The sequence below is a fragment of the Odocoileus virginianus genome, chromosome 3 (assembly GCF_023699985.2).
Source record: "Odocoileus virginianus isolate 20LAN1187 ecotype Illinois chromosome 3, Ovbor_1.2, whole genome shotgun sequence".
NCBI classification, from domain to species: Eukaryota; Metazoa; Chordata; class Mammalia; order Artiodactyla; family Cervidae; genus Odocoileus; species Odocoileus virginianus.
The window spans coordinates 49,191,714-49,219,693 of record NC_069676.1 but is presented as its reverse complement, the minus strand read 5'-3'; the positions used below and the strand labels follow the sequence as shown (position 1 = coordinate 49,219,693).

At 40.3% G+C, this 27,980-nt stretch overlaps 1 protein-coding gene across 4 annotated transcripts in view; it reads left to right on the top strand.

Annotated features, from left to right (window-relative positions):
- DIAPH1 (diaphanous related formin 1) overlaps positions 1-27,980 on the top strand; it is a 108,810-nt gene that overhangs the window by 44,206 nt on the left and 36,624 nt on the right. For all 4 annotated transcript variants that reach the window (XM_070465533.1, XM_070465534.1, XM_070465532.1 and 1 more), the window contains one exon: positions 410-524. In XM_070465533.1, coding sequence (XP_070321634.1) covers positions 410-524 — 115 coding nt within the window. The remainder of the gene's footprint in view (positions 1-409; positions 525-27,980) is intronic.

Genomic DNA, 27,980 nt, shown 5'->3' with positions numbered 1-27,980 from the left:
AGTCCTTTGCTTTTGGAAACCAAGTGAAAATAAAGGAACTTAGGGATTTGTTCATAAAATGAACGAATTTGGTACATTTAGCCACATTGATGGGGCAAGTGTAATGTAAAGCAAGGGAAGATGTAAAATAAAGCCTTATTGCTTCTAAAAGTAGAGCATTTGGGATTAGAAGGAGGATAAGCAGCATATCCGAGTCTAGTTTCTGAATAAATACCAATAAACACACAAGCTGGAATCATCATCTGGTCCACCACAAAGAGCATAGCTATTCTGTGTCTCAGGTTAGTCTTGCTCTAGTAAGATGTTGACAGTGACCAGCCAGCTGCTGCTTTTGCATCTCAATCAGTTTTCTAGGATGGGAAGTACAGAGCTCAGCTTAGTAACTCTTAATACCTACCTGTATCTACAGTTTGTTGCTGAGGACCTTTCCCAAGACTGCTTCTGGACAAAGGTGAAGGAGGACCGATTTGAGAACAGTGAACTTTTCGCCAAACTTACCAGTACCTTTTCTGCCCAGACCAAGAGTGAGTCCTTTCCTCTTTCTGGCAAAGGGTCAGATTTAGGACTGGGGGCCAGACTAGGACTTAGAAGGTTCATTAAGGTGGTCTCCCATTTCTTTCCCTTCCCTGGTTGAGGACTGAAGAGAGCTGGGGGTTCCTATTCAGAAGAAAGTAAGTTTGGTCTTGTGTTCTGGGGATGCTGGAATTGACAAAGAGAACTGTTGCATGTAGGTGTTTTGTCCCCCCAGTTTTTGTGCACGTAGGTATTTTATGTCAGTGGAGCATGTAGGGATGTGAGATTAACATCACAGAGCTCAGGCTGGGCCCATCTTGAAAGGTTTCTGGCACTGCCTTTAAGGCGCCATCCTCAAACCTATATACGTAGTTGATCAGAGTTGGGCAGAGTCCTTAGTATTAGTAGGTCAGGTGGCTGAGCAACTGTCTTTGTACAATAACAGAGAACCATATGTGATCCCCCTTTTTTTTTCCATTTCTTTCCAATATCTGATGCTTTCTCCTTCCTGGCCATTTGCTCCTGCAGCTTCAAAAGGTAAGAGTACCGAAGAGCCATGTAGTTGGGTCTCTTGAATATTAGAGAAAACAGTGAAACAGATGTAAAGGAATTTCTCTTTGAAAACTAAGACTAGAAACTGGGGACTGATTTCTCTTTTGCTAGTTTTTTTTAAGAGTCCAGAGGGACCAGTAACTGATGTTAACTGACAGGGACGAAAATTATTTTAAGTCAAAGCTACCATATACTTGTTCTTTCTTTGGAAGGTGAGGGACAGCTCATAATGCTATTACTTTACATTTGTGTTGTGTTTTACAAATTTGAAAGTTCTTGAACATATTTTACCCTGTTAAGCCTGCAAAGAAACCTTATGAGATAGGCAAGGTGTATGTTATCTCCATTCCATAGTGTTCATAGACTGATTAGTTAAGTAGCTTGCCAAAGTTTGTATGACCAGATCCAGGGATCCTGACTTCTAGTCTGTCTTTTCATATAAATTTTTGCTTTTCATCTTCACTTTTGTATCTTCCCTTTTATTTTAGAAGAGCTGATCTCTTTTGGCCTTTTCTTTCTTCACTTCCTAATTCTTGTGGTTTCACGCTCTTTTGTGATGGGGCATTGTAGTTATTTCCCCAGAGGGATGCAGTATTTGAAAAATATTGTCATTACCTAATGACAGTTAGAACCTAATAATTTTGTATTTCCAACGTCTACCAGCTTTTTTGTTTATTTAGAGGTTTATTTTGATCCTAGGGATAACAACTGAGTGCAGCTGAGAGCATTCCCCTTCATCAGTAAATAAGCATTTTTAAAGACAGTTACTACCTTTTTCCTTAAGTGATCTGATGAGACTAGACTGCACTTTGTTCTAATAAGAAATCTATTGGAGAGAGTACCCTGGTGCCTAGTGATTAGGATTCGGTGCTTTCACTGCAGAGGCCCAGGTTTGGTCCCTGGTTGGGGCATCATCCCACATGCTACATGGCATACCTCTGTTAATTGTTCACTCATGTCCAACTGTTTGCTACCCCATGGATTGTAGCCTCTGTCCATGGGATTCTCCAGGCAAGAATACTAGAGTGGGTAACCGTTCACTTCTCTGGAGGAAATTTCTGACCCAGAGATTGAACCCAGGTCTCCTTCCTTGCAGGCAGATTCTTTACCGTCTGAGCCACCAGGGAAGCATGGCAGGGCCAAAATAAAAACAAAAACCCAAAACAGCCCATGCTGCTGGCAGCCCTTAGGTGTGTGTGTATCTGGGAGTCAGAGATCACAGTGCTGTCCTGCTGCCCTAGCATTCAGGGCAAAGTTGCCTTTTCCTCTAAGAGATTTATCACCTTCTGAACTAAAGTTCAGCCCAGAAAACTACTTCCACCCTCTTAGTTAAAAACGCTGTGATAAGGACCACTTATACTACTCTAGAATATCAGCAACTGGTTAACAATGAAGATCAACATCAAATCTGCTAATTTGTAAGCTCACAGAATCTGTCCCTGTATTGGCTTCTGGTATCACTTTCTTTCTGGTGGCTGCCATGAGTGCCGCTGCAAATGACGGGGTCCCTTTTCCTCCCTGCTCTGTCACCATCCTTCTTTTATTCTGTACATTTGTACTGCTGTTGATTGCAGCAGAGTTTTTTTCAGCTTAGTGGTTTTCCTTGGCATTACATTCCCACTTTGAATTGGTATATAATGTTTTTTAAATACTAAGCAAGACCTTATCTCATTTTTTATTATTTTTCAACAGTGTAACCAAACTTTTCAATGTTCTTTAGTCTCAGTTTCTGCCCTGGAAACTACTTTCTAGTCACTGATGATTCTAACTTCCTGGCAGCTTTGGCTTCCCCACCCCCTTAAATTATTCTTAGAAATAGTTGTATCTTAATCTGAAAAGAGTAAGTGTCAATTAGTCAATTTAGTGTCAGTTTTTATTTTCATGCAGTAATAATCATCATTAATAGTTTCTTGCTACTTTGATGAAGGACAGTTCTAGCTAGCCTTTAAATATCTGTATAGTTAGGACTTTCAGGTGTTAAATTGTCACCCTGTCTTAATTTCCCAGTATTTTTTATTAAGAAGCACTAGAGAGGGTAGTCTTGAAAATTATTAAAAACATGAGCAATTTTCTAAACAGCCTAAATTTTAATCACTTTAAGAAATTCCTGGGGGAGATTTTTTTCCCTGCCAATAAGTACTTATAGTTTACCCAACTCTTAACAGTTATCTGCAACACTCCCATACAATGAAACTTTCCTACTTGTCATCAACCAACACTAGACCTCTATGTTTCCAATTATCTTCCCACCCAAAACAAACACTTCTTCCTTTAAAAATTATTTCTTCTTTTGATTTTCAGTGTTTTACTGACTTTGACTTTTTTTTTTCTTCTATATTTTATTGCTTTCCTTCCCTTTGACTTATTCTGCAAATCTGTGGTGATTTAAGAGTATTTGAATGTCAGGGCTGGTTCTAATGTGTGTTTCTCGGGGACAGGATAGTTGCTTTGACATCCAAGTAGCAGGTGGAGGTGCTGTGTGTGGACCCAGTGCCTCAGCTGCACTGTGATCCAGGGGGCTCACCTGCTCTGCCTTTCCTGAGCAGTTTTGAGCCTCCCCTTCTTGGTGCTCTGGTTGGTAAACTTAATACAAACTCTTCCCAGGTAGCCCCTTTCTTTCAACCTGGCCCCCCAAAAACATTTTAGTAAAAAAGACTAGGATTCTTAGAGTTTAGGTTTTCATCAGGTAAAGAATTTCAAGCTATAGAAACTTCAGAGGTGAGGACTCAGAGGATTGAGTCCTCAGTGTGAAGGCAAGGTTTCTGGTTCTTTGAACATCTCTAGCATGATATTGCAGAATACCTTCATTCTTAATCCTTTTTTCAAGTAGGTAACCAGTTTCAGTAACCAAGTCTCTCATTCACAGTCTTAATATTGATGCTATAATTAAATGATAAGTAAATACTCAGTAGTAGTAGTGTTAGTCACTCAGTTGTGGCTGATTCTTTGTGACCCCATGGACTATAGCCTGCCAGGTTCCTCTCTGTCCAAGGCATTCTCCTGGCAAGAATACTGGAGTGGGTAGCCATTCCCTGCTTCAGGGGATCTTTCTGACTCAAGGATCAAATCCAAGTCTCCTGCATTGCAGGCAGATTCTTTGTCGTTTGAGTCACCATTACCACTCTAACTATTTCATCTTCCAGGTGAAGACGTAGAGATATTGGTTAAATAATTTTTTCAAGGCTCTATGGTAAGTGCCAGAGGCAGGATTCAGACTCCAGACTGTGACTCCAAAGTCCTGCTTTAGCTCTCTCCTTTCCAGATGTGTATGTTCCTGCTCTTAAGAGCTTCTGAAGGCTGAGATCCAGATGAAAGCTTGAAGAGGTGGGGATATGCTGGCTTCTGCTACCACCTCATTCATCATGGCACCAGTATTCTTGAATTGAAAGTGACTCATGAGTACAAAAAAGGAGCAACATTCGATTAGGGAAAGTAAGATATCAGATATTTAGGGTTGAAGAAGAGAAGCCATTTTCTGATTACAGTATATTGAACTCTAGTCAAACTAATCCAGCTGGAGAAGTATAGAATGCGTGTCTAGTACAGTAGACATCTTGCTTAGTTGATTTCATCCCAGCAGTTGCCAGTCTTGATGAGGAAGTCATCAAGGTTTTCATAATATTACATTGTTTCCTCTCTCACTTGCTAAACACAACTCTGCTGTTTGTTAAGTGTGGCAGTATTCCTCTTACATTTTAGTGATACCTGAAACCTCCCATGTAGTGACTGGCTCCTCCAGAAATGACCATTAAAGACAACATCCACCTTATTCTTGACATCTGCCTCTTGTAGTCAGAGGTCTCCAGCCATTGCTTCATTAAGGTTCAGGAAGATGTGTGCTGTTTACTAAGAGAAGAGCTAAGAGAGAGGAAAGTGAAAGTGAAGTCGCTTAGTCGTGCCTGACTCTTTCGGCCAGGCTTCTCCATCCACGGGATTCTCCAGGCAAGAATACTGGAGTGGGTTGCCATTTCCTTCTCCAGGGGATCTTCCCCACCTAGGGATCGTACCCAGGTGTCCCGCATTGCAGGCAGCGCTTTAACCTCTGAGCCACCGGGAAAGCCCCGAAGAGAGAGGAAGTGGTCCCCAAATTGATACTACAGAATCCTTTATGCATTTTTCTCTTTAGGATTATTCTTTTGTTTCTGATCTCCTGACTTTCTGTAAATCAAGGATTTACTTTTTTGATTTATTCCTTGACAGAGAATATTTTGAATTTTGATTTGATAGGCAGTGCTGTAAAACATCTAGTCCTTTTTCACTCTCACTTTCCTTAGGGTGATCAGCAAGGAATCTTTTATCATAGTTTCTGTATTGAATCTGCTTCTTGAATTCCTGAGAACATGTTCAGTAGTTAAATTTTATTCTTGTTCATCTTCTCTTTGGGAGCATTTTCATCACCATGGTAGCCTCAGGTCATTATTTGTTATACAAATAACTAGTTTTAGTTTTTCATTGTGCTTTTTCTTCTAACTCTTACTCTTTCTTGTAGATAATCATGTTTCCATTAAAAAAGTATAGCTTCTTAAAACGTAGGCTGGTAAGTGAAAACTGATGTTCTGAGTACAGTGATGTTTTTCTTTTTAGGTTTATTTCTTCCTTCCAAAAAAACTTCTGGACTTACAAGATCCACAGGCTAATAATCATCCTTAGTAGGTGTGTGGTGGACAGTATGTGGCATCAGCCCTTGCCCTGTTAAAGTGTGAGGTGCATTTCCAGAATAGTGAGCATCAGAGCAGTTCTACAAGTTAGTGGTTAGTGTCAGTAATTTTGAAAAAGCTCTTAATTTTGAAATTAAGATCCTGACAAAAAGCTGAGGATTTCATAAATAACAGTATTCTAATTAGGATTTGACTACGTGAGTCCGGATTCCAAGGTTTGTGCTGTAGTCCAAGTCAGAACTATTGATAACAAGTGGTAGGTTTATCTGTCTCCTGCTGGCCCAGAACCTGCTTGCTTAAGGCTTCAGGCAGCATTAGGTGCCTGTGTTGAAGCAACCCCATCTTTCCCTAAAGGGACCCCAGGGTCTTTTCCTTGTGATCCTCTTCTGTCCACTAGGTGGCACCCACCCATTTGGATCTTTATCAGAAAACATCCTAGTGAATCTTTACAGCCTCTGGAACTTTAACCTCTAGAAATAAGGTTTTCTAAGAGTTCATCACGCTCTACCTTACTCAGTGAGTCTTTCTGCAGAAAGGTGGCTTGTTTCATGAGTTCCGTACCCTCTCAGGAGTATAGGATTAGGACCAGAAGTGCTGTTCAAGTGAACATTTGTCTTTTAATTACTAATTTGTCTTGGATTTTGAGCAGGGTCAGAGTGTTAGCACAGAGCAGTTGGGAAGTTCTGTAATATCAGATAATACTCCCTTGTGATTTAAAAACATAAATCTACCTGTGTCACCTAGTGTTATAAGGGCTCCTGCCTGTGGAATAAGTACCACACCTTCTCTGGGTTGTGATCTTCCATCATCAGTAGTGTAAAAGAACCACAACACATACCCACTGTACTCCAAACCTTGCGGTCACTGTTTGCCTTGAACCCACTGAATCTAATGTTGTGTCATTTATGTTGGTTTATGTCACTCACCACGGGAAGTCCCAGTCTCCCAGGTTGTCCTCATCTCCATACTCAAATCTCTATAAGGTTCTGTGTGTCTCCTATTCTGCCGCCTCCTCCCATCTCATCTGAGCTCTTGAAACGCGTCCACTGTGCCCTCTGGAATTCATGGCCCATTACTAACAGAATCTCCTGTGTCATAACTTTACTCTGTTGCTGTAACAGCAACTTGGCTTTCCCTCAACACTGCTTTCCCTCTTCCCTCTCATGTGTTGTTTCGTTCCTCTCATACTCCTCACCCCAGTGTATAGGGTCCATGTCCCCTTTGTTCTTCATTGCCACTTTCAGATCAGTCCATCTTTTTCTTTCCTAAAAACCCGTAATTTTGAATCTCATTACATGGAATCATAATCAACCAGTTTCTCTCTTTGCTGTCATCTACTAACACCCCAAGTTATTCCTCCTCTGCAGTACTCCAGGACTGCTTCTGTCTTAATTCTTAGCGGTTTCTATACAGAAGGATCATGACCCTGTCAATATTCTGGCCTCACATTTCCTTGCACTCTTCTTTTCCAGTGATCTGTCCTCCACCCCATCTCACACATCTGAATTATCATCATCACCAGAACTGCAGCCCCTCTGCAATCTCAAACTACCCACCTTTTTTTTTTCTTGTGTAAGATACAATTCATGTCCCAAAATATGTATATGTATCCATCACTGTAGTAACAACTAGATAGAAAGCTAAGTGAAGAGAAATTGAACCATAGGAACAGCATAAAATAAAATGCTAAAGTAGTTTGGTTTTAGAGAACCCAAGATATGGTCCCCAAATTAAAAACAGGGTTCTGCGGATTTAAGTTTAGAAACAGAAAAAGGACGAGAGGGTGTTTCCTAATAGCACCACCTTCCATCTTTTTACCTCACTGTCTTTGGTACCCTAACCCCAGCAATCTTCCAACCCCACTAGGAAAGAAACTGAAGTCACTCAGTTGTGTCTGACTCTTTGCAACCCCATGGACTGTAGCCTACCACGCTCCTCCTTCCATGGGCTTTTCCAGGCAAGAGTACTGGAGTGGGCTGCCATTTCCTTTTCCAGAGGATCTTCCCGACCCAGGGATCAAACCCCAGTCTCCCGCATTGTAGGCAGGTGCTTTACCGTCTGAGCCACCAGGGAAGTCCTGAACCTACTAGGAAGCCTCTTCATTAATCCTTTTTTCACCATCCCTCACCTCCTAGAAGATTTCACTCTCCTCAGGTAAAATTATCATCAAAATTATAATAATCCTTCCCTCTTTCTCTCTCATTTCATCATGCTTGGTTGGCAGGATCACAGTCCTGGTTGATTCCGTCTGTCCATCTTGCACCTGTAGCTGTGCAAGCAAACACACTGGAGAAAAGGATACAACCTGCTCTCCTTGATACACTTTACTTGCTTGGCTCTCAGGACAGCACAGTCTCTTTCTCCTGCCTCGCTGGCTGTTCTTTTCCCTGCCTCTCCTCTGCTCAATTTGCATTGTTGCTTGGCCTTGCTAGGTGATCAGATATTAAACATTTCTAGTCCATTCAGTTTCCTACTCTCCTACTTCACTGAAAAAATGGAAACAATCAGAAGAGGAAGTTACACAGACTCCCACCATTCTTTTTACCTACTTTCTGTGTCCTCCTCTGTGACTATGTTCCTGTTCAAAGCCAGTTTCTGGTCTAACATGATATCTTCACTTTAACAAATGTATAGAACACACTGAAAGTATAAATTCTCCTTCTCACCTCTCAGAGTGACCAGGTACCTTTCATATGTATATGTTATTCTAATAAAGGAATAGGCAAAATCCTTTTCTTCTTTAGTTCAGGGAAGAAAATGTGGGGACTTTTCAAATAGAACCTTACTGGAAAATTAAGGGGCAGAGGAATTAAAAGATAACATTATAGAAATGTGAGGGAATATGTTTTTAATGAGATGTGTATGATCCCATTTGGTATATACTACTCTGTATTTTGCATAACATGTTTCAGCATCTCTTGATATCATTAGATACAGGTCTACCTCATTTTTCTTTTTTTAAATTGAAGTAGAAGTTGTTTACAATGCTGTGTTAGTTTCTGGTCTACAGCAAAGTGATTCAGTTATACATATATTTTTTCGTATTCTACCTCATTATTTCTAATGGATGGTTGAATTCTGTCAGATAAAATAGTACAAGATGATCCTTTATTAAGAATTTCAATTACTAATTTTTATATAACAGGCAATGCTGCCAGAAACATTTTCTATTTATCCCTGCATACTTGTATTTCTGCATAGTAAATGATTAAAAATAAAATTTCTGGACCCAAATTACTAGGTGTAGAATTGTACCAGTTTATACTTCCTTCCAAACTGGGTAATTTCTCATTAGGCAAAAGTGTTAACCTTGTTATCTGATCACTCATGAGATTGAACCAAAGGTTATCCTTCCTACCTTGACTCTTTCCTCACCTGTAAAATGAGATAGATAAACCTAAAGATACCTTTCCATTCTAAATTTATGGTTCTTATACTGTATTTTTCTTTTTTTATTGAATAAGCTTTCTTTGGTGCTATTTATCTACATCTCACTCTTGTTTTGACAGCTGAACAGTTTGTGTTGGTTTGCTTGTTTTGTCCTGAGTTTTATGCTGCTTATTCCATACAGTGGGGCCAGGAGTTAGGAGTTGCCCCTTGCTTACAACAGGTATTTGGGGATAGAGAGCTAAACTGATGTAAAACTTTAAAACTTATGCATGAAGGCTGCTGATACAGATTCCACAGAAGACTTACTCGTGTAGATTTGAGGAAGGATGTCATCAGATAAAGCGAATTAACTTTAATTCTTTCTAAACTAGAGGAATTTGATATGTTTTATCTGCAGTGTGCGCTTCTCCTTTTTCGCCACCAGATGGCACATGGAGCTCTTCTATTTTAGCTGTGTCATTGTTACGTCTGGTAGTGATGCAGTCACGTTAGAGAGCGGCAACCTCTGTTGTGTTCAAATACACACTTCGTGGTGTGCTGCCCTCTACCGGTCAGGAAATTCACTTGGAGGACTGTAAGTAAAATGAAGACAGGAAGCTGTAGCTTGCCCTTTAAGAAAAGGATCTTGTCGCGTTGCCGCTTATATTCCTATAGGAGCAATGTTATATGATTGTTCTCTGGGGACCCAGAGGCTGGAGAATGTTTTTGGTTTTGTTTTCGTTTTAGTCTGATAGCTTTATGAAAACAGTCTTCCTTTCAGAGGACTTAAAGAAAGGCTTATATTGATATTTTACCATTTTGGTAGTTCATTATATGTATATATTTGTAATCCCACTATATACACATTCATAATATCATCTTTGTCTCATTTTCTACTGAATAGGCACTTCAGGCACAAGCACAGGCAGTGATAGAACTGCCCCCTGATTATTCACTGATAGTTTCCCAGGTGCTGTGCTGCATTAGTTTCCTCAGGGAACTCCCCTAGCCTGCCTTGGGTAGAATTTGCTGGTGCAGGAAGGTTTTTATAGTCAGCCCTTCTGTCATTTATTAACTTCTGATTATCTTAAAATAATCCCATTTTTAGAGCTTCTCTCTAGCTATTCAGACTTTAGTGTGTGCCTCTGTTACTGTTCTAGACACACAGACTGCAACTGTAGCTTTTAAACTCAGGGTCCCATCTCCCATTACTTACAGATTCCAGATGTGATTTCTGACAAAATGTCCTTTTGTATGGCACTGTCTGAGACTTATGCCATCCTGTATGGGATGAATATTGCTTCAGCTCCTATCATCATAGTGCAGTTAGTCCCTATCTGTAAATATCTATTTCTCCCAGTAATTCCCAAACTTGAGTGCTCATAAGGATTACATGAGGAGGTAAATACCTGGGCTCTATACCTCCAGAGATTCTGAATTACAGGGACTATAGAAGGGTATGTTTTTAACAAGCTCCTTATATAATCCTTTTGTTAGAGATACATTAATATGGCTCAATCCATTTCCTCAGTGTTTATTTCTTTTTCTGTTTTCTGCTCGCTGTCTTCCATTCTCTGCCATAGTCTGAAAGCTGCCTTTTACTTTTTCTGATAGTAACATTTTTGATGTCTCTGTCAGAGTGAATATTGTACAGTTATCCTTGTTTTTATGGAGGCATGCAAATCAGTTAGGAAACAATATGACATTTTCTATTAACTGCTACCACACTTGCTTTTACAAACTTCTTTTCTTGCCATCTTCCCAGCCAGATCTCAGTAGGCATCTTAGAAGGTAAGGTTCTCACGAACTTCTCTGGAGTCACTGAGGTAGCTGGGAAGTACTGAGAAACTGTCTGGCCTGGATAGGGTGGGTGGAGGGGAGCTGGTGAGAGCCCTCTCAGGCCTGTACAACAGAGATGGAGTTGTGAGGGCCTGGAAGGGGTCCAGATCATGATGGAAGGATATTGCATCTGACTGGAAAGAACTCTAACTCACACGTTTGGTTATTCTCTCACCATGGACACCTGGAGTCGGTAGAGATTAGTGATGTGTTTAGTCAGAGGGACGGGGTCTCAGGAAGTGTCAGAGCAGAACTGGGCTTTGGGCGGGTTTTGCAAAAGGGGGATTGGTGCTCTTGGGCTCCTTACTGGAGGCTGGCACTGCTGCCTCAAGGGGAAAGCACTGTTCTGAGGATCCCTTATAGTCCTTGGAAATCATTGGGTCTGAACTTGGTTTTCTGCTGGTAGGAGACAAAGTCCCTCCAAACATAAGGACATACTAGTTTTCAGGGAGTACCAAGGGTGTCTTCACTATAGAATGTTTCTTCTGGGGCTTTTATTTCTGCTTCTGTGTTACCTCATTTTCTATGCAGACAATATAAGTACTTCAGAAGTCAAGATGATATTTTAAAAAGTCTCATTCCCCTCCTAGTATTCATCCATCCCAACCTTCTCTGTCCCTGGCTGAGTTGCACAGCTTGTGGGATCCTAGTTGTCTGAGCAGGGATTGAAACTGGGCCACGGCAGGGAAAGCACTGAGTCCTACCCCCTGGACGCCAGGGGCCTCCCTAGGAGTAGCCGTTTTTATTAGTTTCTTTCAGTGTTTTTGAAAACTGCCTTTGTAGCACATACTAATAAATATTTTTATCTTCCCTCCCTTTACCAGAAGTGCTATCTGTACTCTTCTATACCTTGCTCCTGTATCCTGGAGATTTTTCTTATTAGTACATAAAGATCTTTCTCATTTTAAAAAATTGTAAATTTAAAACTTTCTAGTTGTCACTTTTATAATAAAACACTACAATAAGACCTAAATATGTACAGTAATGAAGTAATCCGTCCGTTTTTGGAAACAGTCCCTGCAGTAACCCGTTTGATCTCACTGCATCTTAGTGTGCACATGTTCTATTTTGTTCTCCCTGCTTTTCTTACATAACTTCATGTAACAACTGAACAGTTAGTTACCCACACCAACTCTGAAGACGCAACAATTCATATTAGAGCCTTACAGCCAATATGGTGTGGGGAAGAGAGACTTGAGAATTTCTGCTAAGGGCCCTCCAGACCTCCAGCTACTTCACTGGAGCAGGAGCAGAGCTTTGTGTCACTACCCCTGAAAGGGCATGGCCTTCCTATGTAGTTTTGTTCTGGAGAAAATTCCTGTAGAACTGAGTATCCTGTGATGGTCCCATTTTATGACTCTGGCCCATCACCTTTGGAGCAACATGGAAGAGTGCTTATGATACAGTGTTATGTGGGAAAAAGCAGGAAACAGTCATATACAACCCTTATTGCAATTGTGTTTTATGGGGGGAAAATGCAGAGTAAAAGTCTGAAAGGAAATATACCAGAATACTGTAATAGATTTTATTAGGGTGTTGGATTTTTTTCCCTTCAACTTTACTGTGGTCATCTTATTTTTATAATAGGAGACGAAAGGGTTAAAAAGGAAATTTGCTAGTGGCCAGGATGTGTGAAAATGAGGTTTCTAGAAGTATTTGGACCTAATAAATGAATCCTTGCAGAGAAATTGGAGTGCTATTATCCAGTTCTGTGGAGCAGGTAACAGCATCTTTTACTTCACTCTCCCTAGTAATCCTAGCCTGCTTCTCTTTGAAAAGTCAGACTATTTAAAAGACTATTTGTTCTTTTGTGTACCCCCCTGGGTAAGGGAACCTCAGAACCCCAGTCATACAACAAAAGGGCATTGGTAGCCCCACATCTGCAAGATGGGATGGTCATTCTTCTCTCCTAATCCCACAATGATTCCAGCTCTGTTCTAAAAATCGTGAGTGTTTTCTCTTGGATCTGTTAGATGAGAAGATTAGACACTCTTCTGTCTGCCTGTCTTTGTGTGTTTAAATTTCTTCTTTGTAAGAACATCTGCTCAAATCCTTCAAATCCCCCTTTTCCTATTCAGCTTTCTTTCCTCCTGCTCTGGTTGCATTTTTCTTTTCAGCCACGGGGTGTGCGCAGTTGAGCCATTTTGGCTCAGGTTCCATATTGTGAGGTCAGAGACCAGGGATTGGAGGAGACTATCAGGTGACTTTCTGTAACTGATGACGGTTCTGGCCTCATCCCCACCCCTTCTCCCCCCTCTTCCCCACCCTATCCTGGCTTCCACCTTAGGAACAAAGAAAGGAAAAAAACAGCAGTGTGACGAAAACTAGCAGCTGCATCTGCAGATTCAGGCTGGGGGCTGGGTGTTCATTCCATCTGTTCTCTTTGTTATGCTTTTACCCCGTTACTTCCCCTCCCAAAACCCAAAATAAAATGGAGGGTATTTCTAGGATCCTTTGTTACAGAGAATGGCTTAGAAGTCTGCACTTTATTCTGTATTTAGGTTGAGGGCAGCGGTAAGAGGGGGTGAGGCTGAGCAAAGACTAAAACTGCTCCCAGCACCTGGAAAAAGATGAAGCTATTTTATCTTCTCATTCCATTTTATCCCAGAATATGTATTTAATGTCAGATACTGTGACAGAGGCTTGTCACCTATTCTTTCTGATTATTGAAACAATGCTGCCAAATAGGTATCTTCATTTTCTAACTGACAGGTATGAATATGTCCTTTGTTTACTGAGAGCGCATAGCAAGTAAATAACAAGCCAGGATTTTACCCCAGGTTTTTTGGGCTCTGAAATTTAGCGTTACTGACAAGAGGGGCACGAAGGCAGGAATGTCAGAAAAAGCTGAGGTACCCACTGCTGGGTACCATCCTGGCCCTGTGCCAGTGCTCTTCACCTTTCATCAGTGACCAGTGTCCTGATTTCTCTAACAAATGACTCTCAAGAGAGAAAAGGAGATGGAAGGGAACATACAGGTTAAAAGAGAATATAAAAACATGTCAACCCCTTGTTCAGATCTGATTCATTTTTTTAAGAAAGGAGAAGTCTTTATTTCTAGTGCCTTAATTTGATGCCTTTTCTCCTGCCCTCTCGCCTTCCTGTTCCCTTGAATAAACCTGTCCTACCCTTTTGCTGACTTGCTTGGAACAGTGCCCGTCCTTCTAGCCCCTACCCACCCACATCTCTGAAGCTGGTCTGGTTATTAACACTCCCTTACTGAGTCACTGTCCTGGGTGTGCTGGGAAAGTATCTGTGAGAAGCTGAATGACTGTATTATTGTCTGAATGAGCAGATTGCTTGTAAAGTGCCCAGATTCTGAACGCTGCTTTTCTGCCACCCTTTCACACTTCTGTGTGCCCCCTTCTTGCTAACTCTCAGCACTGGATTCTTATCAATACGGAATTCTGTCTGGCCTTGTTCTTGACCTTCAGGTTTATTCATTTCTGCGAGTTTGCTCCATTCTTCTTTATGGCTTGCACATCTGTGACTGTCCAGTTCTGTGTGATTTAGGAGATGGGTGTTTGTTTTGGCTAAGAGGTCAGTGATAGAAATCTGGTTACCTTTGGGCAGGGGTAAACAGCTGTTCAACTGGCATGCTGTTTATCCTCTTCCCCACTATCCTCCCCACAGTGGTGTATACCTATGAGTGACTTTGAAGGTGCTCAATTTCCCTCATATCACAGCGAAGGGGAATATAAAGTAGAAATCATGCCCATGGGCAGCTTACATTAGCACATGATAGGCTTCTCATGCTCTGTCCTCTTCCCAGAATCAAAGCGTTCTTGTAGAGCTAAACAGACATAGTTTGTTGTATGCCAGGTAGACTTGGTGATTCCATAGCTGTGTTATTCCATAGCTGTTACCCTCACAGAAAGCCTGTTATTATTTCCTAGAGATCTAACACAGTATTCTAATCTTTCAGATATGCTGAAGAGACCTATGCCTCTTCTATAAAGACCCAGTTATTTTTTAGAGAGAACTGCAGTGGTACCAGAGTCCATTTTTTTTTAAACCTTCCTATTATGAATCTGTGCTCACATGTGTTGTATGTATTGAGGTTATCTCACTTTATGGACATTGAACTCACATGTTTGTGCTGCCTCATTTAAGTAGTGAAAACCATTGGTGCCTTGGATCCATGGATTTTTCAACATACTTCTGCTTTTTCCATCTCTCTCATGTGCTTTTAGTCATAAAGTGTTCAGTTTACTCAAAGGAGCTGTAGCATAAGATTATGGAGGGTGTTTCCTGTAGAATAGGGACAAATGCCTCAGGCTTCATCCTGGGCAGAGCATGTAGTGTGTGGTCCTGAGTCAGTGAATGAGAATTAAAGATAGGTGGAGTTGTATTATACATCAGCCTTAATCTCATCCCTTCAGGTGTAACTGGCTTTAGAGCCAGTCCTGTGTTCTCAGCAGTATTTCCCCCAAATCCTTTGTCCTACCCCACTTAGTCACTCCCACCTGTGACTCTTAGGAACTTAGTTGCCAGGATGTCAGGCAACTCACCACTCCTCCGTTTCCTGTTTGTGGTCTTCATTGGAGAAGCCCACAGCAGGAATTCCTGGGGAAGTGATGTCTATAGTTGGACTCCGGTTGCCATCAGCTCATCCTGAAGTTGGGGAATACTGCGTGGAGACGGACCTCCCTTCCATTCTGAGGGCTGTTGGGAACCATTACTAATCATAACCAAATAACAACTGGGACTTGGGCTGCTGACCTTGTGCCTTGACTCTGCTCTGTCTTTAGAAACTTAGAATTATTTTCCCTTCTTAACCTCAATTTCTACTCTCCAAAATTTAGAATTCAATATAGATGTCAAGATGCATGACAAAATTAACTTGGACTCTGTAGGATTGATTGTTTTGACATATGCAAAAATAGTGATAAAAGAAAAATAGGGTCCCTGTATTGGACAGCAGGGGGTGCCCTTTCCCTTCGCTTTATTGCCTGGCACTCCCTGCTGCATTCAGCCATTTTAGACAGATTGTTTTTGCTCCCAGCTAACTCCATTTTGTGTTTGTGACGCAGAAAAAAAAAGAATTCTGCAAGGGAGGAGCCTGGCTGGGGGAAGGAGGGAGGCAGGCTGAGGCAGGACTTCAGATCTTTGCTCAGCACTTGCTCACCAGGGACCCAGCCTTGCCGCAGGCTGCCTGCACGCTGAGCAATAGATGCTGCAAGTCCCTGCCAGCCGAGCGAAGAGCAGAGTGATGCCTGGCTGTGGACACCAGCTGGCCGTGGCAGGGTGCTGGTTTTGAGATGGCAGGCAGTACGTCCCCTTAGCCTTATCAAGAATCTTAAGCCTGGGTTTCAGTGGTTTTACTGCAAAGATGTTTAGGCTGGGTATCCTCAATTAAAGAATTAGCTAAGAAGAAAAGATACCCTTTTCACTCACTTGTCTGAGGAGAATCAGATTCTCGGTTGACTCTAGAGAAACAGTCTGACTTTAAGAAAAACACATTTATTTTTGAAAATGTAACCCCTCTCCCCACACGTATATAATACATATGTACACATGTGTACACACATACATATATGAGGAGAATAGTATGAATACCTGTCTCCATCACCCAGTTTAAAAACTTAACTCATGGCTCGTCTTGTTTCATGTACCTGCATCAGCCTCCTCCTCACCACTCCAGTTATTCTAAAGCATATTCTCATTAGTCATATCATTTAATATCCTTAGTTGAGAATGTGTATCAAAAAATAAGGACTTTTTAAGAAAGAGAATCATATTTTCACATATGAAAATTTCTTTAATTAATCAACACATATCCACTCAGTGTTCTTAAAGTAGTGTTTTTTTAAGTTTGTTCACCTGAATTAGAGCCAGACAAAATCTACATTGCAATTGATTGATGTCTCTATAGGTTTCCTCTCTAGCTTGCTTTGTCTATTTTCTCATCTTGCAGTGTGTGTATAGACTTAATTTCTTAAGGAGTGAGGGAGGATCTCTCAGATTGGGACTGAGGAGATTCAGAGCCAGACGTGTCGTCTTCACACAGCAGAGCCTCCCATCCTTTGGATTTCCCAAGAGGTGCTGGAGAGGAAGTGAAGGCGCAGTGCTCTGCAGCCTGCAGCGGGAGAGGGGCAGAGGCTTTTACTAGGACAATGGCTTGTGACTCCTGACATGGTAGTCTGTTACCTACCCAGAGTCTTAAGAAACGTTCACAGGTTGCTTTCAACAGAGAACATGGTCGAAGTGGACCATGCTCTTTCTGGGGAATTAAAAGAGAGGTTTTAAGCTTTGGAACACCAAATTTACCTGCTCTATAATAGCTGCATCCCTACGGTAATTCCAGATCACTTTATCTCCCAGACACTTCCTTTTTATTTCATTGCAACCTTTCTCCCTGATTAGATTTAATTAGCTAGGAATGCTGGGAAGGATTGGGGGCAGGAGGAGAAGGGGACGACAGAGGATGAGATGGCTGGATGGCATCACTGACTCGATGGACATGGGTTTGGGTAGACTCCAGGGGTTGGTGATGGACAGGGAGGCCTGGCCTGCTGCGATTCATGGAGCAAAGAGTCGGACACGACTGAGTGACTGAACTGAACTGACTTCATAGACTGCTCTACAGAAAGGAAAAAAATACTGTTGTGTGGGGGATGGGCACATGTGAAAATTCTTCTACAGTTTCAGGATTATAGCATCCCCATGACCTTGTCAGAGATAACCCCAGAGATGGACCTAGATGCAGATGATGAGATGAAAGCTCTTGACTCCTGATGCTCTTTTTCCTCTTTTGGAAATGGGTCAGTGACTCTGACTTTCAGCAGCCACAGCAGGCAGTCTGTTCCCTTGCTTTGGGCAAGAGCACAGGTTACAGAAGGGACGTTTCAGGAGCTGACTTCTTGGCAGGGCTGGCAGGGCACTCATAAAGTCTGGTCCTTGGAGACTAGGTTGGCTGAGTGCCTGGTTTGGAAGCTGTAGTACCCATTAGCAAAAGTGCTAAGAATCTTCTAGAGGTCAAGGTTGCAGCAGCTCAAAACACAGACCCTGGCACTAACACACTTTCTATCGGAGTCTCCTGAGTGATAAAGGGTGTCTCTTCTGCTGTTGTCAGCAGAGAAGCACATCCATTTGCAAATAAGATTCTCCTCCTTTTCTCTCTGCTGAAGTGCTGTCTGTATCCATTTTCGTGCTTGTCCCACATGAATTTTACATAATTCTCTAAATTGAAATTAGCTTTTGATATCATTTTTCATTTGAGACATGAGGACTTTGTTCTGGGTTTCCCATCCTTAATGTGGCAAAAATAGGGGCTGGAATCATTGAGAAGGTTGTATGATACTGTCATACTTGTATCCTGAATTAATGCATCATTCCTATAACAGTGCTGAGAAGTCAACTAATTGGAGTATTCTATGGGTTTTACATTTTGACTGTATCTTTCCTGTTGGTTGTCAGTGGATCTCTACCTCTCCCAGTCCAGTGTCAAAGCCAAACCAGGGCCAGCTATCCAAGGATGTGAAAATGTTTTAGGTGGTGTCCAGACCCATGCTTATCTAGCATTTTTCACAGCTCCTTGGTGGATGACAGTTTTAAAAATTTAGACACTTACATTATCTCAGTACATTAACAAATCAAATCATTTTAATTTGTCTGCAGGCCTCTTTAGTCTTTGCTTATACTGTATATATATGTTTACATTGTTGTTATCAGAAGCGTATGTGTCTATCTTTTTCTCTAGCTTGAAGTGTATAGATCATACATGTATGGGTTAATGAATTTTCACAAAATTAAAAATGAAATTTTAATCTGTGTAATTGACACACGGTCAAGAAACAAAATGTTACTAAGACCTGGGAAGCTCACCTTACCCATTTCCAGCTACAAATGATACCTTACTCCTCCCTCCTTGACTCAGTAACCACCACCCTGACCGCTCACAGCATAGATGCTTTTTTAGCTGGCTCTTGTTAGCCACAACCTATTTAGTAATGTTTTTAGTGTTTGCTCATTCTTACAGTACACATTAAGTGCCTTCAGAATTGCTAAGTCATAACACTTTGAAGCACGTATCTAACCAGAGTTCAGTATTTGGTTACATCAAGCCTATTTGATTCGTTTTATTAGGTAATTCTCAAATTCATCTTATCTCTGTCTCCATCCCTACTATAACCTTGGGTCATACTTTATTTCTTACCTGAATATTAAACCCCTCTTTTTAAAAAAAATTTTATCAGTCTCATTGACAATCTTCTGAATTTTGTATAGTAACTGTGCTTTTGCCTCTGTTGTTCAGTAAATTAAAATTTTTATCTGTTGCCTCCCTATTAGGAAAATGAGAATTTAATAGTTATATTACAACTCTTTCCTCTTCACCAAATTATCATTATCTAATTTTTAGATCTTCTTTTCATATTTTAATTTTTTTATTAAGTATAACAAAAATACAGAAAGCTGCATAAAACAGGTGTGCAACTTAATGAATTATTATAAGGTCAATACCCTTGAAATGCCACATGTCAGGAGATAGGAACTTTCCAGGAAACTCCTAGGAAAATTCATGTACCTCTTCCCTCTAAAAGAAACCATAATCCCAATAAAATGCATGGTCTCCAACTTTTTTTTTTTTTTAAGTTTTATCACCCAAGTTTATATTCTGTAATTTAGTTTTACCCATTTTTAAAAAAATATCTTCATCTCTTAAATCTTAATGGGTTTTCCTCTTTCTCTTCTTCCCCTCTTGAAATACATTCATTGTAAAAAAAATTATATCATTTGTCCTGTGGTGTTTACCATAATAGCAGCTTTGCAATTATATTCCCATAGTATTGTTTCTGTCCCCTGTATTTGCTGTAAATTGGCAATTGGATCTAGAAGCTTAGTCAGAACCAGACTCCATTTGTTTGTCTTTCACCAAAACTTCTTTGTAATAGGTATTAGGTTCCTCTTCAGAAGGCACATAATCTGTGACTCTCCCTTCTGTGATGTTAGTGGCTGCTGATTCTTAGTATATAGATCTGTTTGTTCATTAGGGTTGCAAAATAATGCTGTTCCAAAGCAAAAGAAATTCTTCATATAGCCTGTTGGTCCTTTGTCACAAACATCTTCTCTGACTTTGTGGCTTTTCTCTTCTTTTTTTGAACAGTGTCTTAATGAAAGTTCTTTATATGAAGTGCTTAGATTTACCAGTCTTTTCCTTTATGTGTAATGTGTGCTGTGTCTTGTTTAAGAAATCCTTTAGTCATCAAGATCATTAATCCTGTAGTTTTTCCTTTTACATTAAGGTTTTTAATTGATTTGTGTTTGATTTATTTACATACGGGTACAATTTTTACATGGACCCTTAGTTGCAGTCCCATTAATTGGGATATCTGACATGCTCAGCGTGTTATATATCAAGTGCCCTTTACGCCTAGGTCTGTTTTCTGAACTGTGCTGTCCTTCTGGTTGATCATTTTGTCTATTCCAATGCCAGTACCATACAATCTTGATTATCATGATTCTATAAAATGTATTATTAATCTCCTATCTTTTGCTGCTTTTCCAAGAATGTACAAGCTCTTCTTTCATATAAATTTTAGAATCACCTTGTCAACTTAAAAAAAGAAACCTATTGAGATTTTTATACTACTGACTATATAAATCAATCTAGGAAGAATTGGCATCTTGTTATCAAGTCTTTTAATCTATGAATCTTAAAGTTTACATTCACTTGTCATTTTAAATGGTTTTCAGTAAAGCTGTATTGTTTCTGTATAGAGGTATTATACAACTTTTATTAAATTTATTCCTAAGTACTTCATATTTTTATATGGTATTTAAAATTTCTTTATCTGTAGATTCTTTTGGAGCTTCCTTAGTAGTTCAGGTGGTAAAAGAATCTGCCTGGAATGCAGGAGACCACAGTTTGATCCCTGGGTTGGGAAGATCCCCTGGAGAAGGAAATGGCTACCTGCTCCAGTATTCTTGCCTGGAGAGTTCCATGGACAGAGGAGCTTGGCAGGCTGTTTTATAGTTCATGGGGTCGCATAGAGTCAGATACAACTGAGCGACTCACACGTACACATATTCTTTTAGATTTTTTAAATGTTGATTATCATTATCTTTGGGGCTTCCCTGGTCACTCAGTGGTAAAGAATCCACCTGCCAATGCAGGAGATGCAGATTCAATCCCTGGTTGGGGAGATCCCCTGGAGAAGGAAATGGCAACCCATTCCAGTATTCTTGCCTGGAAAATCCAATGGACAGAGGCTACAGTTCATGGCGGGGGCGGGGGGGGGGGGGGGGGTGTGTCATGAAGAGTCGGACACACAATTTAGCAACTAAATAACAACAAAATCATTATCTTGAGAGTGTTATTTCTTCGTTTCTAATTAAGATTTTTTTGTTGCCTTACTGCACTGATTCAGACCACACACCAGACACCTCAGTGTTTTTGAATGAAATGATAGATAACGTTGAATATTCTTGTCTTACTCCTAATCTCAAAGATGTCAACATTTTACCTTTAAGCATTGTTTTTGCTTTCAACTTTCAGTAAATACTCTGTCAAATTGAGGAAATTATCTGGTATTCCTAGTTTGCTTAGCATATTTATCATGAATGGGTATTGAATTTGATCAGATGCTTTTTTATACTCTTAGGATCATCATGTAGTTTTCTCTTTCAGTGTGTAATTCTGGTGAAGCATAATAATTGGTTTCTGTTAACACTAACCTTGCATTCCTAAAATAAATCCAATTTGGGCATTATTTATTATCCTTTTTATTTTATATTGCTTAGTTCAGTTTGCTGGTATTTTACAGATTTTGTGCCTAGGTTTATGAGTAAAAGTAACCTATGATTTTTTGTTCTTTCACATCTTGCTATTAAAGATTATGCTAACCTCATAGTGTGAGTTGAGGAATACGTCCTTTTTCTAAACTCTGGAAGAACTTTTACATAAGATTAGGGGATTATTTATTCCTTGACTGTTTGAAATAATCAGCTGGCAAAATCATCTAGTCTCCTAGGAAATGTTGACTACCAATTTAATATTGTCACAGTTACAGGGACTAATCAGCTTTTCTCTTGTTGAGTCAGTTTTGGTAACTTATGTTTTTCTAGAAATTTGTCCATTTCGTCTAAATTCTCACGTACATTTTGTATGAAATTATTCATTATAATATGCAAAGCATATTTCATTCAGTTCTCTTTTATTTCTGTTGTTGTTGTTCCTGATGTTGAGTGCCTAATTGCGGTCTCTCATTTTTAAATACTGATCAGTCTCACCAGAGATTTTTAAAGTTTTCTTAAAAAAAGAGCTACTGACGTTGTTAATCTCTGTGATCACTAATTTCTGCTTTTATATTTTCTTTAAAAAATTTTCTTTAGTGTTTATTTTATTGTTCTAATATATTGAAGTGGTTGGTTAAATCATTAGTTTTCAGTCTCTTTTTTTCATATATATTGTTGTTGTTCAGTTGCTAAATAATGTCCATCTCTTTGCAACCCCATGGACTGCAGCATGCCAGGCTTCCCTCTCCTTCACTATCTCCCGAAGCTTGCTCAAACTCATGTCCTTTGAGTCAGTGATGCCATCCAACCATCTCATCCTCTGTCATCCACTTCGCCTCTTGCCCTCAATCTTTCCCAACATCAGGGTCTTTTCCAATTAGTCGGCTCTTCACATCAGGTGGCCAAAGTATTGGAACTTCAGCTGCAGCACTAGTCCTTTCAATGGAATATTCACGTTGATTTCCCTTAGGATTAACTGGTTTGATCTCCTTGGTGTCCAAGGGACCCTCAAGAATCTTTTCATTGCCACAGTTCAAAAGCATCAGTTCTTTGGCGCTCAGCCTTCTTTATGGTCCAGCTCTCACATCCATACATTAGTACTGGAAAAACCATAGCTTTGATTAGGGGGAACAAAAAGAAAAATAATTGCTGAGGTAAGTTCTCACAGCATTACCTGTTGGACTGGCTCATATGCCTTGGTTGTCTGATTGTTACTGTTGCAGTGTCTGAAGGAGAGGAATTGGAGCTTTTCCACATGCAGAGAGCCTTCCTCCCTTCCCAGTACATTTGATAGCTAATGTCCATGGTGGCTAAAGTGCACCACCTCGCTAATATGCGCTGACAGTCAGAACATTAGGGGAGGCCTAATTGGACTTCCCTCATAGCTCAGTTGATAATCCACCTGCAGTTCAGGAGACCCCGGTTTGATTCATGGGTTGGTAAGATCCACTGGAAAAGGGGTAGGCTACCCACTCTAGTATTCTTGGACTTTGTGGCTCAGCTGGTAAAGAATCTGCCTGCAATGCAGGAGACCTGGGTTCAATCCCTGGGTTGGGACGATCCACTGGAGAAGGGAAAGGCTACACACTCCAGTATTCTGGCCTGGAGAGTTCCACGGACTATATAGTCCATGGGATCACAAAGAGTTGGACACAACTGAGCAACTTTCACTTTCTTTCAACTGGTCAGTACTCTTGTGATTTAGTCTTAAAAAATTTGTAAAGTTTTCCTTTATGACTGGGAATACTGTTAAATATTATAAATGTTCTATATTGACTTGAAATTAAGGTATGTATTCTTCAGTTGCATCAAGTGTTCTTTGTATCTCCATTAGGTCCTGGTTGTTAATTGTGTTACTTAAATTTTCTGTAGCTTTACTTTTTGCTTGCTTGTTTTATTAGTTACTTAGAGAAATGGTTAAAACATCCCACTTTGTGAATGTAACATTGTAATTCTGTCGGGTTTTGCTTTATATTTTTCTTTTACTTTATCAACATAATTTCCAACTTTATAGAAAAGTTGCTAGAATAAAACATTACACATTCCTTCTTGCACATTCCTAGTATGTTAACATTTTACCACATTTGCCTTATATATGTGTGTGTGTGTGTGTGTTGTCATTTTTTCCTGAAGCATACAGATTGGTTGCCTCTTTATCCTTCAGTGTGCATTTCCTAATGGTAGATCCATAAACACATATCAAAATTAGGAAATTAACATTAATGTATTAGTGTTTTTAAATCTGACCTTTAGATTTTGCCAATTGTCACATTGATGTCCTTTACAGGAAAAATTACTGGATCATGTGTTGCTTTCAGTTGTCCTTTAGTCTTCTTTAATTGGGAATAATTCTGTTATGGTCATCTGCAAAGGCATATGGACCCCTACTCATAATTTGGTTTGGATGTTAAGAATGATGACACTCCCCAAACATATCAAGAGGGTTTGAAAAGGTTTATTAACAGATAATTGAGGTCTCTGAGAAGAGGAGGATAGTCCTCTCAAGCATGTTTGAAATGGCTTGAAAGACTAGGAGAAGGAGACCGGCCTGAGTTTTTATTCTACTTAGGGTAGGGCCAGGCTGAGAGTTCCTGCACAGGGTCCCTGAATAGTCTGAATCTCCACTGATACCTGGGCACTGAGGCTTCCAGTTCTTGTGCCCAGATGTGGGACGCAAGAGGAAGTGGGAGAGGTAAGGCTTAACAGCTGTTAACAGATAAACCAAAAATGGAGTCAGACACCTTGTTGTAGTTCTCGGCCTTTATCTTTCATAACGTTGCCCAGTTGGTTTGTAAAATGTCTCTCAGTTTGGAGTTGTCTAATGTATCCTCTTGATTAAATTAAGGCTTTCCTTTTTCTGTTGCTTTATATATCTTAATATATAAATATATATTGTTATTAGGTGCTTATAAATTCAAAATTCTTTTATTTTCCTGACAAACTAAACCCTTACTATTATAGTATGTCCTTGTTTATCTTCTTGATGCTTTATGTTGCCTGGAAGACTATATTGTCTAATATTAATGTACCTTCATCATCTATAATATCAGTCTCAAGTGGAGCATAGTCTGTCTACATTTGACATAATTGTTGAAATATTTGGATTTAAATCTGTATGTATGTGTGTGTGTTAGTCGCTCAGTCGTGTCTGACTCTGCAACCCCACGGACTGTAGCCTGCCAGGCTTCTCTGTCCATGGACTTCTCCAGGCAAGAATACTGCAGTGGATTGCCATTCCCTTCTCCAGAGGAACTTTCCAACTCAGGGATCGAACCCTGGTCTCCTGCCTCACAGGCAGATTCTTTACCGTTTGAGCTACAGGGATTTAAATCTACCATCTTATTTTGTGTTTTCTGTTATTCCCATCTGTTCTATGTAATATGTTGATTTCATTCTGTTGAAATATTTTCTAATTTCTTATCGGACTCCAGTTATTTGGATATTTATAGAATAGCCAAACAATTGGGAACTTTGTAGTTATCCTTTTACTGATTTCTAACCTAATACTAGTCTGATCAGAGAACATACTTTGTATGGTTTGAAATTTCTGGGTTTGCCGAGCATGTGGTTGTTGTCATTGTTCAGTCGCTCAGTCATGTCCAGCTCTTTGTGACCCCGTAGACCAGCACACCAGGCTTTCCTGGCCTTCACTATCTCCCAGAGTTTGCTTAAACTCAAATCCATTGAGTCAATGATGTTATCCAACCACCTCACCTCTGTGGCCCCCCTTTTCCTCTTGCCCTCGGTCTCTCCCCAGCATCAGGGTCTTTTCCAATGAGTCAGCTCTTCACATCAGGTAGCCAAAGTATTGGAACTTCAGCTTCAGCATCAATCCTTCCAGTGAATATTCAGGGTTGATTTCTTTTAGGATTGACTGATTTGATGTCCTTGCTGTCCAAGGGACTCTAAAGAGTCTTCTACAGCACCACAGTTCAAAAGCATCAGTTCTTCGGTGCACAGCCTTCTTTATGATCCAACTCTCACATGGGTACATGACTACTGGAAAAGCCATAGCTTTGACTAGGCAGACCTTTGTTGGCAAAATCATGTCTCTGCTTTTTAATATGCTGTCTAGGTTTGTCATAGCTTTTCTTCCATGGAGCAAGCATCTTTTAATTTAATGGCTGCAGTCACTATCTGCAATGATTTTGCAGCTCACAAAAACAAAGTCTGTCATTGTTTCTGTTTTTCCCCCCATCTGTTTGTCATGATCTTAGTTTTTTTAATGTTGAGTTTTAAGCCAGCTTTTTCACTCACCTCTTTCACCTTCATCAAGAAGCTCTTTAGTTCCTCTTTGTTTTCTTCTGTAAGGGTGGTATCATCTGCATATCTGAGGTTATTGATATTTCTCCTAGCACTCTTGATTCCAGCTTGAGCTTCATCCAGCCCAGATGTAGTCTGTGTATAAGGTAAGCGAGAGGTGACAATATACAGCTTTGATGTACTCCTTTCCCAATTTTGAAGCAGTTCATTGTTTCATATCCAGTTCTAAATGTTGCTTCTTGACCTGAATACAGGTTTCTCAGGAGGCAGGTAAGGTGGTCTGGTATTCCCATCTCTTTAAGAATTTTCCACAGTTTGTTGTGATCCATACAGTCAAAGGCTTTAGCATAGTCAATGAAGCAGAAGTACATGTTTTTCTGAAATTCCGTTGCTTTTTTCTGTGATCCCAACAGATGTTGACAGTTTGACCCCTGGTTCCTCTGCCTTTTCTAAACCCAGCTTGTACATCTGGAAGTTCTTAGTTCACATACTGTTAAAGCCTAACTTGAAATATTTTGAGCATTACATTGCTAGCGTGTGAAATGAGCAAGCTTATGTGGTAGTTTGAACATTCTTTGGCATTGCCTTTCTTTGGGATTGGAATGAAAACTGACCTTTTCTAGTCCTATGGCCACTGCTGAGTTTTCCAAATTTGCTGGCATATTGAGTGCAGCACTTTCACAGCATTATCTTTTAGGATTTGAAATAACTCAACTGGAATTCCATCATCTCCACTAGCTTTGTTCATAGTAATGCTTCCTAAGGCCCACTTGATTTCCCATTCCAGGCTCTAGGTGAATGATCACACCCTTGTGGTTATCCAGGTCATTAAGACCTTTTTGGTTCTTTTGTGTACTCTTGCCACCTCTTCTTAACATCTTCTGCTTCTGTTAGGACCCCACCATTTCTGTCCTTTATTGCTCCCATCTTTGCATGAAATGTTCCCTTGGTATTTCTGATTTTCTTGAAGAGATCTCTAGTCTTTCCCATTCTGTTGTTTTCCTCTTTGCACTGTTCACTTAAGGAAGGCTTTCCTATCTCTCCTTGCTGTTCTTTGGAACTCTGCATTCAAATGGGTATATCTTTCCTTTTCTCCTTTGCCTTTCGTTTCTCTTCTTTTCTCAGCTATTTGTAAGGCCTCCTCAGACAGCTATTCTGCCATTTTGCATTTCCTTTTCTTGGGGATGGTCTTCATCACTGCCTCCTGTACAGTGTCAGGAACCTCTGTCCATACTTCTTCAGGCACTCTGTCCAGCAGCTCTAATCGCTTGAATCTATTCGTCACTTCCACTGTGTAGTTGTAGGGGATTTTCTTTAGGTCGTACCCAAATGGTCTAGTGGTTTTCCCTACTTTCTTCAATTTGAGCCTGAATTTCTCAATAAAGATGCATGATCTGAGCCACAGTCAGCTCCCGATCTTGTTTTTGCTGACTGTATAGAGCTTCTCCATCTTTGGCTGCAAAGAATATAATCAGTCTGATTTTGGTATTGACCATCTGGTGATGTCCATGTGTAGAGTTGTCTCTTGTGTTGTTGGAAGAGAGCATTTGCTATGACCAGTGTGTTCTCTTGGCAAAACTCTGTTAGCCTTTGCCCTGCTTCGTTTTGTACTGGAAGACCAAATTTGCCTGTTAATCCATGTATCTCTTGACTTCCTACTTTTGCATTCCAGTCCTCTATGATGAAAAGGACATCTTTTTGGGGTGTTAGTTCTAGAACGTCTTGTAGGTCTTCATAGAACCATTCAGCGTCAACTTCTTCAGCATTACTGGTCGGGGCATAGACTTGGATTACTGTGATATTGAATGGTTTGCCTTGGAAACACAGATCCTTCTGTTGTTTTTGAGATTGAACCCAAGTACTGCATTTCGCACTCTTGTTGACTATGAGGACTACTCCATATCTTCTAATGGATTCTTGCCCACAGTAGTAGATATAATGGTCATCTGAATTAAATTCTCCCATTCCAGTCCATTTTAGTTTGCTGATTCCTAAAATGTCGATGTTCATTCTTGCCGTCTCCTGTTGACCACTTCCAATACCTTGATT